Raw genomic sequence first — 15,631 nt, 5'->3', positions numbered from 1 at the left:
GCGTGTAAAAAAAACCCTATGGGGAGGGTTTTTTGAAAATTTGAAGGGGGCGCTATAGAGGCATTTTGTCCCCCCCATGGGCGACGCCCCTATCAGATGCAAGTGCTCGCCATTCTTGACCTGTGTATCAATTTTCATGAGGAGATGAGGTCGCTGAAGCCATCAGAATGCCAAACGTATTTAGTGCCGAGGGATCGATAGTCGCCACACTGCCACATGGACACCATTAGACGTAGCTTCACAGCATTCATAAGGTAGCTTCACCAACTTGTTCTGCATGCATTAGAAGTGGAATGAAGTTGATGCGGTCAAGGTTGTGGCATCAGTACATGTTAAAGTAAAAACTGGTCACTTCCTTTTACCACTGGATGGCGCTATGAGTAAGGTGGGATATTAACATTTCGGGGCGGAGCCATCATCATGTCCAGCAAGTTTGAAGCTGCTGAGATCAAGTATGTGGGCGTGGGGTTTTTATCTATTTCGGCATTTCGCGTCGACCATGTGCAACCGCCCAAAAATATCGAATTTTGGATGCGGCCGGACGAATGTGGAAAGTTAGAAGCATTAAAGTTAGAAGCATTTTGAAATTTGGAAAAGGGGCGAAATTGGGGCACGACTTGTCGCAAGAATAATAATAATAATAATAACAATAATAAACAGCGCGATTTCAATAGGGTCCTCGGACGACTTCGTCGTCGCTCGGGCCCTAATAATAATAAATTAAAGCTGAAAGCAGCGATGAACGGGTCCTCGCACCTTCACGCAACTCGGGGGGGGGGGGGGGGGGGCAGGACGCCTTTTAGCGCGTCAGCTCATTTCTGTCAAAGTTAGACATCGCATGCAGGAGTGACTTGGCATATCCTTGATACAGTGCTGGAATGACATATTTCACATTTTGTATTACTTCCTCTTTCCACTAGAGGGAGTTAGAGAGCGCACTAATTATACATCATGTTTAAATACATCAAATATACACCACAGCATGTAACTTTCAGATAAATTGAAAGATAAGTGTTTGATGAGACCTGTTTCCTGTCACCACTAGGTGGCACTTTGAGTGTCAGGAAATATGGTTATGAAAATGTGTTCAGGGCAGGACTAATAGGAATCGTGAAGTTTGATGGATATCGGACCATTTATGCCAAAGCTATAGCACTTTCGTTTTTCATGGCGAGACCTCAAAATTCAACGCTCCACAGCGGGCACGCCATTCAACATTGGGCAGATCCTGTAATAACTTTTGGTCGCAACATAGTCAGGCTCACATAAACCAAGTTTGGAGCAAATCTGATTAAATCTGTAGGACAAGTTCTTTAATTTACAAGCCCTAGAAATGGGCAAAAATACACAAAAGTGGCACAAGTAAATTCAAAATGGCGGACTTCCTGTTGGGTTTGGAGCATGCCTCCAAGAGTTTTTTTTTTGTACGTCTCTGAGCCTTGCATAAGCCTGCCAAGTTTCATACATGTAGGTCAAACCAGCTTTGGGGGATGCTTAATTGAAATATTCTAGGGGGCGCTGTTGAGTCATCTTGGTGCATCAAAGCAAAAAAATCACATCAGACAACAGGACTTGCGACCTGTGATGTGTATGCCACGTTTGGTGAGTTTTCAAACATCCCTTGTGCCTTCAAAACAACATTGTGCTTAATGGCGAACAAGGCGGCGCCACGGTGAAAGCGTTTGATGAAAACTCAAAAACTTCATTTTTAAGTTTCATCAAGGTCTAAGGACTTGGATCAGAAAGTTTGAGGTGGGTCTGATTAACCTGCTAGAAGAGAGACATCAAAGAATGTATAAAGTAGCTTTCTGTTGCCAGTAGGTGGCGCTATGGTGGTGATTCAAAATTCCTCTGTTGATGTGTTCAGGGCTGGACTGCCATCATATGTGTGAAGTTTTGGCAAGATATTCCCACATGGAGCCAAGTTACAGCAACGTTTATCATCACGGCGAAACATCAAAGTTCGCCGCCAGGCCATGGCCACACCCTTCGACGAAAACTCACAGTTTCCACAATAAAGCGTCATCAACATCTTGTGGCCTTTTTGACCAAGTTTGAGGTGGATGTGGTCAATTCTGTAGGAGATGTACATTAAAGTCTAAAACATGACATTTCCTGTTGCCAGTAGGGGGCGCTATATTTATCTCTAATTATTGACATGTAGATGTGTTCAGGGCGGGACTGTCATCAATCCTGTGAAGGTTGGGCAAGATTGGACCATGTATGCTGGAGTTATAAACTACTTCCTGTTTAGTGGCGAGACCCCTAACTTTGATGCCATCCCACGGTCACACGCATTGACGAAAACTCAAGCTTTTGATAACTTTTCAACTTCCAGGTCTTGGGGTGGGACAGACCAAGGTTTGAAGTCGATCGGAAATGGCCAAAAATGCACCAAAATTGCACAGTAAATTCAAAATGGCCGACTTCCTGTTGGGTTTAGAGCATGCCTCCAAGAGGCTTTTTTGTAGGTCCTGGAGGGTTACATAAGCCTGCCAAGTTTCATACATGTAGGTTAAACTAGCTTCAGGGGCTGTTTCCTCAAACTTTTGTAGGGGCACTACTGAGCCATTTTTTGGAACCCGCGCACGAGACCCTTAAAATATCAAATTTTTCACCAGTCCTGATATATCTGCAAAGTTTCATGAGTTTTCGGGTATGTTAAGCCTCCCAAAAAGGCAATTCATTTGGAGGAAGAATAATAGGGTCCTAATAATAATAAACAGCGCGATTACAATAGGGTCCTCACGCACGACTTCGTCGTCGCTCGGGCCCTAATAATAAATAATAATAAACAGCGCGATTACAGTAGGGTCCTCACGGACGACTTCGTCATTGCTCGGGCCCTAATAATAATAAACGGCGCGATTACAGTAGGGTCCTACGGACGACTTTGTTGTCGCTCGGACCCTAATAATAAACAGCGCGATTACAATAGGGTCCTACGGACGACTTTGTCGTTGCTCGGACCCTAATAATAATTGTTACAACCCAGCTCGTAGGGGAAAGGGAAGCAACACAAAAACCCAGATGTTAAAAGTTAAAGCAGTTTTAATGTAACTCAGATGAAGGAAAACTGGTTAACAAAGAGAACAAACCAAGGAAGAGGGCCGGTGGGTGCTGTTAACTCAAAAGCCAAATATAACAAAAAGAGGACTCACTCAGAGCTTGACCTATGATCTAACTAATCAAAAATAAAAGGAAAACAAATTCTTACTATCTAATTTGGCTTTTAAAAACAAACAACAACAAAACAGCACCCCTGCACCTAGTGTCTCTATACAAATAATCATCTAAGTGTGGATGAGAAAAGTCTGGAATCAGTCAAAATGGCAACAATATCTAACAACCTGGCCACACTTCAAAGGTTTCACAAGATTTACAAAAGTTTATAACAAGCTACGAATGCTACTAGTTGGCTTTCTGTCACAACACACAGTTCTCAGTCAAAGAGGCGAGCTGCCACCAACAGTCAGCCGCCCAGACTGACAGGCTGGCAGGGCACTTATAGATGATGGGCCTTGATTGAGTGGCTGGGATTGGCCCACTGCACTTGTCCACACCAATCAGGGACCCCAGGTGAGCTGTGGGCTGGGCGGTCAGAAACAGCAGAGGCCGCACCAATTAAGACAGAGGGGTGGAGCTCCTGAGTCCAGTGGAGGTGCAGGCAGCTCGGCAGACAGAGGGGAAAAGTTAGTCTCTCACACACACATACACATAATGAAGGTGGAAAGAGCGGCGGCCGTAACAATAATAAACAGCACGATTACAATAGGGTCCTCACGGACGACTTCGTCGTCGCTCGGGCCCTAATAATAAACAGCACGATTACAATAGGGTCCTCGTCGCTCGGGCCCTAATAATAAACAGCACGATTACAATAGGGTCCTCGTCGCTCGGGCCCTAATAATAATAATAATAATAATAATAAACAGCGCGATTACAATAGGGTCCTCACGGACGACTTCGTCGTCCTTCGGGCCCTAATAATAATAATAAACAGCGCATTTACAATAGGGTCCTCACGGACAACTTCGTCGTTGCTCGGGCCCTATAAACAGTGCGATTTCAATAGGGTCCTCTGCGGACGACTTGCAGTCGTTGCTCGGGCCCTAATAAAACTATGAGCAGCATAATATGAAGCATTTTTCCAAAAATAAAATGCTTTAGTGAAGGGTATTTTGGTAAAGAGAGAGAGAATTAGTATCTGTGGGAGGGGACAGGTAGAATACCAGAACAGAAAAAGTAATAAAAAATAATTTGTAATTATTAATTATGTTAAATGATGTGACTGATATGACAAATTAGATCTGCCATAACCGTACATATAAGAAGTTGTTCTGATTATTTATGAATTGACAAATGTATGAATTGTACAGTAGAAATAAAAAATTCTAAAAAAAAAAAAAAATTCTGACAGACAGTAGATCCAATTTATGCACTGTATTCATTCTTTAAAAATCAATTACCTTCGACGACGGGGAGTCCCTTTTTGCTGGAAAAGCAGACTCTGATGTGAAGCTTGACGGTGTAGATTTGGGGAGAGACAGCAGTGAATCAGCAAATGATGAACCGGGCCTGGACTGCGGAGAACTTTGGGGGGGCAATAGACCCTATTGTAATCGTGCTGTTTATTATTGTTACGGCCGCCGCTCTTTCCACCTTCATTATGTGTTTATTGTTACGGCCGCCGCTCTTTCCACCTTCATTATGTGTATGTGTGTGTGAGAGACTAACTTGTCCCCTCTGTCTGCCGAGCTGCCTGCATCTCCACTCGACTCAGGAGCTCCACCCCTCTGTCTTAATTGGTGCGGCCTCTGCTGTTTCTGCCAGCTTACAACTTTCTAGCATTTTGTAGAGCAGACAAAATGGTGACAAAACTGTTGTAAAATAGTATGAGTTCCATTTACATGTGTAATTTTATTTACACGAGTATATCTCACCAATAACACTGCAAACTAAGGTCGCTTTCACACCAGAGCTGTTTGGTCCGCTTTAAACGAGGACAATCTTCACTTTGAACCTTATCAACATTAACTTACCACTGACAAAAATTACAGTGCCCCTGTAGTGAGGCCACCCTCCTCGCTGTTTCTTCCCATGGAGCCATTCGATAATGGCTGAGTATGTGGAAATGGGATTCCCATGTTGGTCCATCTTGGAATCATCATACATCATCGTATGTTATCCGTTTTTACTTCGCTGAGCTTCCCAGAATCCTTCCCTTCACTCCACTGCACCACTGCAAACTTCCTCTCCATGTCTTCTGCGGTGATCAAAAAAATCGAATTATTGCTTAGCTAAGCAATATATGACCAATAGACATATAAGGCTATATATTCACAACCCCGCACAATATACCCTTTTCACGGCAGCCATGGCCTCAATGGAACAGAACCTTAATTAGTATCATTGGTAACCTTAATTAGTATCATTGGTAACACCTGTGTTTATCCTATTATTTCATGTCAAAATGGCTGCTGTGAAAAAGGTCTATTGTACAGCTCTGTATTCTGCACATTTTGTATACTACACACTTCTTCACTTCTTACTGTAAATTGTTTTTTCCTATTCTATTTTATTTTTATATAATTATATGGTAACGGTAAAGTTTATTTGATATGGACATCACACTAACGTTAAAATTGCATCATAACATAACGTTAAGTTACACAAAAACACGAAACATTGTGTTAAGTGTTTGTAACGTTAGCTTGACGCTAATTTGCAACACTTGTCCACCTTGCTTCTGCAGTAAGTGATATGCTAACCATTGTTTTTTCTGACAAAAATCTATTCTACTTTACCGGGTATCTGCAGGTTTAGGCATAATATGACGTTAAACTAAACTGAGAATTTCCACATTTCTAACTCGTTTTGATGTGTAACGTTACCCTTTAGCATTCAGCTAACCATCACTTTTAGCAAATATTGCAAAAACAGAAAATCCAATATATGTCAAATTTAAGCTAAAACCTTGAAATACATAACTGGTAGGAAAAATGTACTTACTGCTAGGTTCATTCGTCTGCGTGGTATCCATAACCATCCGACTTGAGGCTCTTCTCTTCTCCGTTCATAATTAAACAAGATAGCTTGACGGTGCAAGGGGTGTTGATTAGTGTTGATAGCTGCTAGTTACGTGACCCGTCCTACTTTGCCTTTTATTGGTGTATCCTGATATTTTACCCTAATCTTAACCAATCATTGCTGTCAGGGCTAAAATCAAACTTTTAACTTCCTCGGCTCCGTCTGGGCTCAGTCAAATCTTTTACAAGCTCTTTGTAGCAGTGGCATCACAGCATGGATGGATTATTGAGCAGTAACTTTACGAGACAGCAATGCCGAAAAGAAAACTCGTTAACCTGACGCAATGGAAAGAGATTGGTTGTGGAGAAACGTTCCTACATGCACTTTGACAAGATGGAAAAAAAGGTATGCGCACTCACATGCAATGCAGCTCATAAGTGTCGTTAACATTGCAGTTATCCGTTACTAGTTACTGTCCATTGTTTTATTAGGAAAATCAACAGTGCTTTGACTGACATTGCGAAGCACACCACCCAACAACATGTAAGTGCAACGTATTTCTTGTCCTCTCTGTCTTATCAGCTAACATTGTAATAGTTAATGTAAAAATAGTGAACTTTAGCCCACCACACACAATAATCACTGAAGCAGAAATGTTCACTTTTTCATAAAAGTATGAAACTTCATACATTTATGCATTTTGAATTGTGTTTTGATGGGCACGAATTACAGTAATATTGTATGCAACACAATACATGATGTTTGCCATGTAAATGGTGAATTCTGTGTAGCTGTGAGAAGAAAATCCCTGTATTTGAGAAACTAGGCTGCACTTCATAATATTTCTGCAGTACATTCTATCCAAAACATTACTTAGGTATGTTTAAAACGTTGAATAGAAGAAGAAAATGTACAGTTTATAACTTAAAAACACTACACTATGTTATAAGATATGCAAAAAAATCCTCCGTACACTGACATAGACTTTACTATCGAAATTTAATGAAGGGAACAACGCGTTTCGTGTTTAGCGTCATCAGTTTCACCTCATCAGGTCTGACCTAAGCATTCTCAGGTGTGTTTAAATGCTTGCTGGTCACGTGACCAATTTCGTTTTTGTTTTTTTTCCTCTGTTTGTCTAAGCAAGACTCAAAAAAATATACAAAAACAATACAATTACATACATCATGAAGTTGAAAAAGTATGCATCAACCATGGTATAAGTTAAAAACATAAGAATTTCAATGCATGAATAGCAAAGTCTACTGACATAATCAATATTACACAAAGCGAGGATAAGAGGTAGAATTACTACAAAGTACTCTATTCTAGCTTGAGACCACCAGTACCTATATACAAATACCTTTATGCAGAGGAACCATATAACAGGACATGAATAATATACATTGATAAAATATATCCTGCAAGTCTATCCTTTACTCACTACTCCGCAGATAGTGCAGGCTCGACTTTCCCTACGTAGGACAGTACAGCTTTCCTGAGCTTTCCCTTTATGTATCCTACGGGGCAAAAAAGAAGAAAAAACAGGTTAAAGAAAACTGTTGAACCTTTTGGAATGAATGATTCACAGGATTTGAGTTGTTTCATTCACTACTAGGCTGACCAAACGTCCTCTTTTGCCCGGACATGTCCACTTTTCACGTCCTGTCTGGGGTGTCCGGGGGGTGTTTATAAATTGATGATATTGTCCGGTTTTCCTTGTGTGTGTGTGTGTGTGTGTGTGTTAGAGTGCGGCACGGCCGCATATTTCTGTCCGAACCCGACAGTCATTCTGTTTTGTTATGTCCGAAACCGAACGGAGCCCGACATTATTTAATTGCTGAAGCACTGAGTTTGTGCCACACAGTTGTTATGGTTACAGGCTATTTAACAGGCCGGGCGTGCACTGTGGGTGCGCCGCAGAGAGGGAGACCTCCGTGTTTGAGACGGGAGCGGGCGGCGGGCGGCGGGAGGTCCGAGGATTCCAGCGAGGGGAGAGGGAGAAATATAACAAAATAAGATAAAATAGGAAAACTTGTCTCCCTCTTTTATTTTATTTTCAGCGTTTAATCAAGGCGGAGGCGGGCGATGGAAGGTCCGAGGCTTCCAGCGAGGGGAGAGGTAGAAACAAACAGCCAATGTGTGTGTGTGTGTGTTATGTTCAGGTGTTGTCACGTAAATAACAGTGCCCAAGCAATAAACAGGACAGACAATAGGATTTTATTTATTTTTACACTACATTTTCACTGAAAGCTGACCGAATCCGACCCGAGCCCGAATACAATTTATACATTTTTGACCAAACCCGGCCCGACCCGTTGGGTAGGCCTACCGTCGGGACCGTCGGGCTCGGATCGGGTAGCCACACTCTAGTGTGTGTATGTGTCCCCTATCTATAGGGGCCTATCTGAATTTCTGTCTTTGAGAGATATTATTTTGTAATATAACTGAATTTTCTATCTATACATATAAACTTTAAATATATTAAAATTATAAGGCATCTTTGAGTAAACTGCGAGTAGCCTATCATTTAGGTAGGCTATCTCGTGGCTGGGCCGAGTGTCCTCTTTTTTGGAAATCAAAATATGGTCACCCTATTCACTACTGCATTTAAGCAAAAGTGTTGTGAACTGGGGTCCTCTGTGGGCTCACTCAGCCTTTATGTTTGAAGATTTCAATGGGTACCTCCTGAAACAAGTAAAAAGTAGTCAAGCTGTACCACAACAAATATGCAAATGAGTGGCATTATCCCGTGCTTTCCCCTGTTTAGCAAAGCAATTCTTAACAAATGCACCTGCAGAAGTTAAAGATTTCTGCAATGATGTATAAAAAGTTTACTGAGGTGACTGCCCTTGGTCCACCAAACTAAGATTAATATCTCTTGGTGACCAAGCTGCTCTCCACACAGTGAGAGAGGTTCCCACAAACTCTGGTGAGTTACTACAAGAAAATTGCTGTAAATGGAGATGTTGCTCATGGTCATACCTACAGCAAAACAAAACAAAGAAACAACTCTGTTGTGCTTTTGAAGGATGGAAGTATTTTTACAGTCTCACACTTTATTGACATGGGTGATCAGTGTTTATATGCCATAGGAAAATATGGCAATTGCACAGTGCAGAAGTTAGCCAGAGGTTCTCTTATTAGAACTCAACTGAGCTATATGTCAACTGTCCACTTTCCCACAGGCTTTCACAAAGCCATAAATGCTACTCAGATAGTTAGACCATGTATGTACATGCATAGACCGTGGAATCGGGGGGGCCAGGGGGGCCATGGCCCGGGTAACTTTTGTAGTCTGACATAGAGGGCTGCATTGGGATTGGGTCCTGCCGGGTCCCGCGGGTCCCCATTAAACAGTAGAAGAAGAAGAAGAAGAAGAAGATGTAGCCTAGCGACAGGATATCAACACAGGAACTTGGTGCACATGCATGAGCGTTTCCACTCCATATTTATTCATAAATGGACGAATATGCCCTGAACCAGCTTTCATACCAATTTGCCGCTTGCTCCACCTGTCTGTCTGTCTGTCTGTCTGTATGTCAAACATGAAAGAAGACGTGCAGTTTGTGTTTCACCAGCGACGAGCTGTCATAACGCGCGACTATTACGCACGTCTGCGCGCTCTTTATAACTCACTGTGTGAACCTATGTTGCATAATAAAGATTTGCCCCCTCCTAATTTTTAACCGCCCTCTCAGTAACTTCATCCTGGCGCTGGGCTTGCCTTAACCTCAATCACTGCGTGATTATATAAAGGTAGAAAAATAAATAAATACAGAGGAGGAGAATAGAACATGAAACAGCCTTTATTTAATTAAAAACTAAATGAAAACAACAAAATAGGAGCGCTATTCCTGACCGGTGCGTCAAAAGACATGCAGACCAGGGAAACAAAACAAACAACCCCATGAATCTCTTTATTAATAGCCTATAAAATGATGTGTTTTCTCCTGCGGGACGGGAGAAGACACAAAATCAATGCATCTCTATTATTGTGCGGGCATAAATTCTCAGAGTTTTGCGGGAGCAGGAGGGAGTGGACATACACATTGCGGTTGCCGGCGGTAATGGTCAGAAATTCAGCGTTCTGGTTACTTTTCAGTAACTGCACAGCTGCGCTTGTTTTGTTGTTGGGTGTGTGTGCGTGTGTGTGTGTGTGTGTGTGTGTGTGTGTGTGTGCGTGCAGCTCTGCACATCAGTCTGATATGCTGACTTGTGATGATAATGAATACGATGTTGATTTAGATTCAAGGCAGCAAGATGAGTTTTGGTTGTGGTTGTGGACTGGATGTACTTTGTTGTTTGCTATAGTTTCATCTGTGCATTTATGTGTAAATAGGCTTGGCCTGTTGTGTGTGAATGTTAGAGTGGGATCAGAGGGGTTAATCTGAGCAAGCATGTGTTAGTGTTCATGCGTGTATTGTAGATGTGACTGTGTGGCGTCGGAATCAAAAAAGTGCTCCGCAACGTTATTTAATACATCAGTAATATTGTCTGTTTCAAGGCATATGCCCCCCCACCCTCTCCGCGTGACTTGAAATTATGGCCCCCCCTTGTTCAGATGCGTTCCGCGGTCCATGTGTACATGCAGTGTCCACAGTCCAGCTCGATTGTGTGTCAGCTATTGAACACGTATTATTGTAAATGATTGAATGTTAACTAAATGATTATCACTTATTGATTTTGGGTTTCTGAGCTGAAAAGGAAATTTATGTCTCAACACTTATCAATGTAACAAATGAAATGGCACATATCAGAGTGAACAAAATGTCCATTGATTCTTATGTGAAACATTTTGTAATGCGTGTTATCAATATTTATGTATTTCGATGTACAATCCAAAAGAATAGTGGTGAAGTGGTACAACAATTATTAAAGCACCGTCATAATGAACTTGGGTCATGTAAAAAGGGAACAAGTATTGCCATTTTTTCTTTCTTAAGTGAATGTGCAACTTATGTAATCTGCTGATCTTGTGCAAAATTAAAACTATTTCTACAAGAATGGGATGAATAGTCTTTTTCAATCTCTGCGTTACATTGAATACATTCGACAGGGATTTTGAATATTTGCTGTGTTGATTTAATCATTTTTCCTAACTTATTGGATATAAATGCTCCTCAAATGTTAAACAATATTACCCATGTAATAATTTTAGGAAAATTAATTAGTTTAGAGAGAAGAATATGATGCCTGGTTTTGCAAAAATGCCAAACTTAGCAACATTTTAACAGTCCATTGTCATTACATGTTCAAAACCTGCTTTCAGTCAACTCATTCATTACATGTTCAAAACCTGCTTTCAGTCAACTCATATGCTTTTCCCTTCAATTTTATTGTCAGATTATGTTGTTTTATATTTGTGGCACCACAAGTAAATCTTGTAAGTGTTTTCTATAATACTTACAAGAGTTTAGTTTCACTGATTATTGTCCAACTCATATAAGTTTGATATTACATTTTTCTACTAAGGATATTGTATGTGGAATTACTGTCATATAATGTTCTTATAAGTACCCAAATCATACAAGTTTCATTTTGTACAAATTTAATAAGGATCTTATATCTGGTTTCACTGTCGTATGCATTACATACAAGTTTCAGACAAAAGAGATACAAACTTTTTAAGATTTATCTATATCTTTTCCATATGGGTGTAAAGCTGTGATAACACTATGCGCAGTTGTTACGTTAACAATCCTTGAATTTATGGAAGAAAGAGTAACTTTGTGGTGTGCTGCTTTTGTTACCTGGCAGAGGAAGGCTGGAAAGAGCTGTGGTTGTGTCCTTGTTCTGAAGGTGCAGATCTGAGGAAGCCGGTCGTTCGGGGTCCTTGCAGAGTTAGACGTTGGGGTGCTAACTTAACTTGGTTCTCCTTGTTGCTGGAGAAGTTGCAAACTAAGTTCAGTTAGTTTAACAGAGTTAATACACCACACAGTTCAGCATGCTGAGATGCCAACAAAATGTTCCAAGGTATGACTATACTGCACATCACTTAATTTTCAATATGGGTATCGAATTAAGTACTCTACTGGTATTGGTATCACTTTAAGGGTACTGGTAGTGGTGCTGGTATTGTAATTTTTAAAACAAAACCCAATTCTAGATCATAGCATCTTTGTTTGGGGCGGGTTTGTTACTTTTGTATTTCCACTGTGATCAGTGGCTGATTGCATAGCAGGTCTTTGGCTGTGAGGGTTATCCTTTATTCATCTTGCCATGGTTTGTGCCAAGCAGGGAACCCCCCTCCTGCTTACTCAGCTGCTTTACACCTTCTGTTGATATATTGTTCTGCATCAATAAACAGGATTTTAATAAAGATACCAAGGCTATTCAAATGTGTCTGACATCTGCATAGTGTTTGTCTCAACACTATGAGGATGTAGAGGCTTTTTGAGGCCAGGCAATAAATGGTAATCATTTTTCACTGTCTTCCTTCTGGTCTTCATTAACATTCTACTCTTTACAATAGTTTAATGAACATGAGCACAGCAGGGCAGAGGGGACTCTAACTCTTAACCTGAATGAATGGTTGTCATCCCAATTTTGTTGGGAAAAAAATACATTTGTATCCCTATACATTGCTGCTCCTCAAGCATTCTAGTAGCAATTGAACAGTCCCATTCTAGTGTCAATACAGCCATTGTTGTACCACAGGGGAACAGCAGCTGCAATAAACTCTATAACAGACCATTTTAAATGATGGTGGCTTAGAATAAAAGACATCTCAGATGTTCAGTGACCTGCTCAGCTTGTCTAATGGCCCTGATATTGAGCCAGTGGAATTTCTGTTTCCCAGGAGGAGGCTTCCACCACTGCTCTAGTGACAGGGGAGGGGGCTTTTGTGCCTATGCAGACATCACTCTGACCATCAAGGTAAGACTGAATGTTGTGCATAATGTTAGTGCATTGTAATCATTCACTCACGCACTGGCTATTTTCACATGTAAGGAGAAGCCTGACTATTAGTACTCAGTTACAGGTCTTATTTGGTTAAAGCAGCAGTTGGTAACTTTTATAAAAATAACTTTGTGTCCATGTGTACATGTGAAACTGTCTCCATATTCTGAAACAAGTACATGAGAGAGATAATCTGTGAAAAAAATCATGTCCCTCCTCCTCTTTCTACTGCTTCGAATGGAATTCACCAGAATCAGACCACAGTGCATTGAATACAACCAGTCAGAGCTGAGGAGTCTCTAATGCAGCGGTCAGACATGTCAGTCACTGCTCATGAACTGCACTCAACTGTCAAACTAGGCAGTGCTGATCAAATATGAATCCAGATTCTGTTACTGTATCTCTCACCTCAAATGCTTTCAGAAACACAGTTTAGTGACTGTTAAGCTGTACAATGAGAGAGTTTGTGACCCAGCCACCATGTTGGATACAGTTAAACGAAATACCAAGCACCACCCACCTGCTGGATCACCTCTCTCATGTTAGAGGAGAGAAATAGACAATGCAGTAACAGAATCTTGATTCACATTATATCAGTGCTGCCTAGTTTGATAGTTTAACCACAGGTCACCAGCAGTGTTTGACATGATTGACAGCTGTGTTAGAGACTCCTCGGTTTTTTGTTCATATATAGTAAGGCCATTAGAAATGCTACAAGCCAACAGGGTAGGCAAAATAATATTTTTACATATTATAAGTCTCAGTTAGTGCTGTGTTAATAGTGACAGTTTTAGCAAATATGTTTTTTTTTTTTTAAGTTATCAACTACAGCTTTAACGTGAGACAAATTTAACTGTTTGAAAAGTTTTGCTGCTACAGCCAGACCTTGTCTGGTATGACCTATAGGTTATGGTGGCTACTTAGCTGATAATAAAAAAGTAAAAGGAATATTTCACCTGCAAAATTATTATTTTGTATATCAAGTACTCACCACGTTATCCTTAATTTGTGAATAAAACTTATAATACAATAAAACAATAAACAGAAAATCCCCAAAAAGGTAAACATTCTTAATAAATTTAAGGAATGAGGGTCCACGGGTTCAATCCAATTCTCATTTATCCATCATGTGCTTATAGTCCTTCCCAAACAGTTAGTCTGGGAAACAGTTAGTTTTAGCAAAAACTTGTGATTTAAAACACTTCAGCCTTTGAGAAGTGCACCCTGAGCACACCTGAGAAGGATTCAAATGCATGCGCAGGCATGCTCCTCACTGAGATTGTTTTTACTGATGTGTTTTATTTTGTAACATCTTTATAAGAATCCAATGAACTTGGTGCTAAGAGCCTACGGTGGCCGCGAAGTGCAACACACATTTACAAAGCTTGAGACAAATTTACATTTCAGAAAACATTTTTACATATCATAAAACAAAATTACATTTCAGAAAACAAATTAATAAGACGCAAAACACTTTTACAAGCGCCGAGACAAATTTACAAGTGAAGAAAAAAAATGTACAAGTCCCGAAACAAATTTACATTAAAACACCAACCGGAAAGGGAATGTACCAAAGACCAAAACACGGAAGTGATAACGTGAGCGACATCCATGGTGAGCGCGGTGAGCCAAGATGGACCGAGTGAAGTTTTGCCCGTTTTGTGGCAATGACATGAGCTGTTTGACGTGGTTTTGTTTATCGTGTGGTCGGTGTTTAGAGTTTTTAAATGGTGCAGAGTAGACGGAAGGGCCAAACGCACCAAGGACATCTGACGTTAAACAGCTGGATAATGCTAAACCAAGTAAGTGCAGCGTAACACTAAAGTTAGCTATCTGAAGTATGTGAATGAAAGTGAATAGTGCTATTGGTTAGCGGCTGCTAACTTTCTATTTTGAAACGGAACTCCTTGCCCATCATACAAACAGTTCCTGGAGTACAGAAGTGCAAAGTCAAAAGAACGACAGTCTTTTAACTATGGGCCAAGAGGAAGACAGAGGGCTAAAGAAAGAAAACACGTCCAGGTAAGTTGTGTTGACTGTCTTAGTTTATCAATATTCGACTATCAGACTTGAGAAAACTCCAGATTCAGATTCAGATCTTTATTGTCCTTCGAGAGGAAATTCGGCTTGCAGTGGGGGACAAGACATCACATACACATACAAGAGGACAGTCGTAACAGTTAAAACAGTATACATGAATCACTCACGATAATAGTAATATAACCATGAGAATAAAAAGGATGAGATCTAGCTCTCCACAGAAGTTAGAAATACCATAAAAACATAATAAATAAATAACTCAGAAGTGGGTCAGGATCATAGTCGATTTATTGTACAGATGGAATTAAGTTAAATAAAAATAATATCTTTGACGCAGGCATCTTTGCATAGATTTTAGACCATATAGCGCTCTAGACAGAATAACAGCAGCTCTGGTGCAGGGCGAGATGCTTTGCTTGAAACAACTGGGCAAAACAGCATAAAGTTTTGGAGAGTGTGTAGACAGGCTCGGCTAACTATGAAACTGTGGTCATGGACGTAACTAGCTATGAGGTACCCGAGGTAAATACCTCGGTTACTATTTCCTGGGATTTTTTATAAAAATATACATTTTACAAAAAAATATGAAAATCTAATTCATAGAAAGATCACAAATTATATTAACCGCTACAGCCGACAATCAGGAGTTGTGTTTCTA

At 40.6% G+C, this 15,631-nt stretch overlaps 1 protein-coding gene across 4 annotated transcripts in view; it reads left to right on the top strand.

Annotated features, from left to right (window-relative positions):
• Positions 1 to 15,631, top strand: part of hdac11 (histone deacetylase 11) — a 160,381-nt gene that overhangs the window by 86,201 nt on the left and 58,549 nt on the right. For all 4 annotated transcript variants that reach the window (XM_050038794.1, XM_050038795.1, XM_050038793.1 and 1 more), the window contains one exon: positions 12,833 to 12,909. In XM_050038794.1, coding sequence (XP_049894751.1) covers positions 12,833 to 12,909 — 77 coding nt within the window. The remainder of the gene's footprint in view (positions 1 to 12,832; positions 12,910 to 15,631) is intronic.

Source organism: Epinephelus moara, chromosome 24, assembly GCF_006386435.1.
Source record: "Epinephelus moara isolate mb chromosome 24, YSFRI_EMoa_1.0, whole genome shotgun sequence".
NCBI lineage: Eukaryota > Metazoa > Chordata > Actinopteri > Perciformes > Serranidae > Epinephelus > Epinephelus moara.
This window is presented reverse-complemented; position numbering and strand designations above follow the sequence as displayed.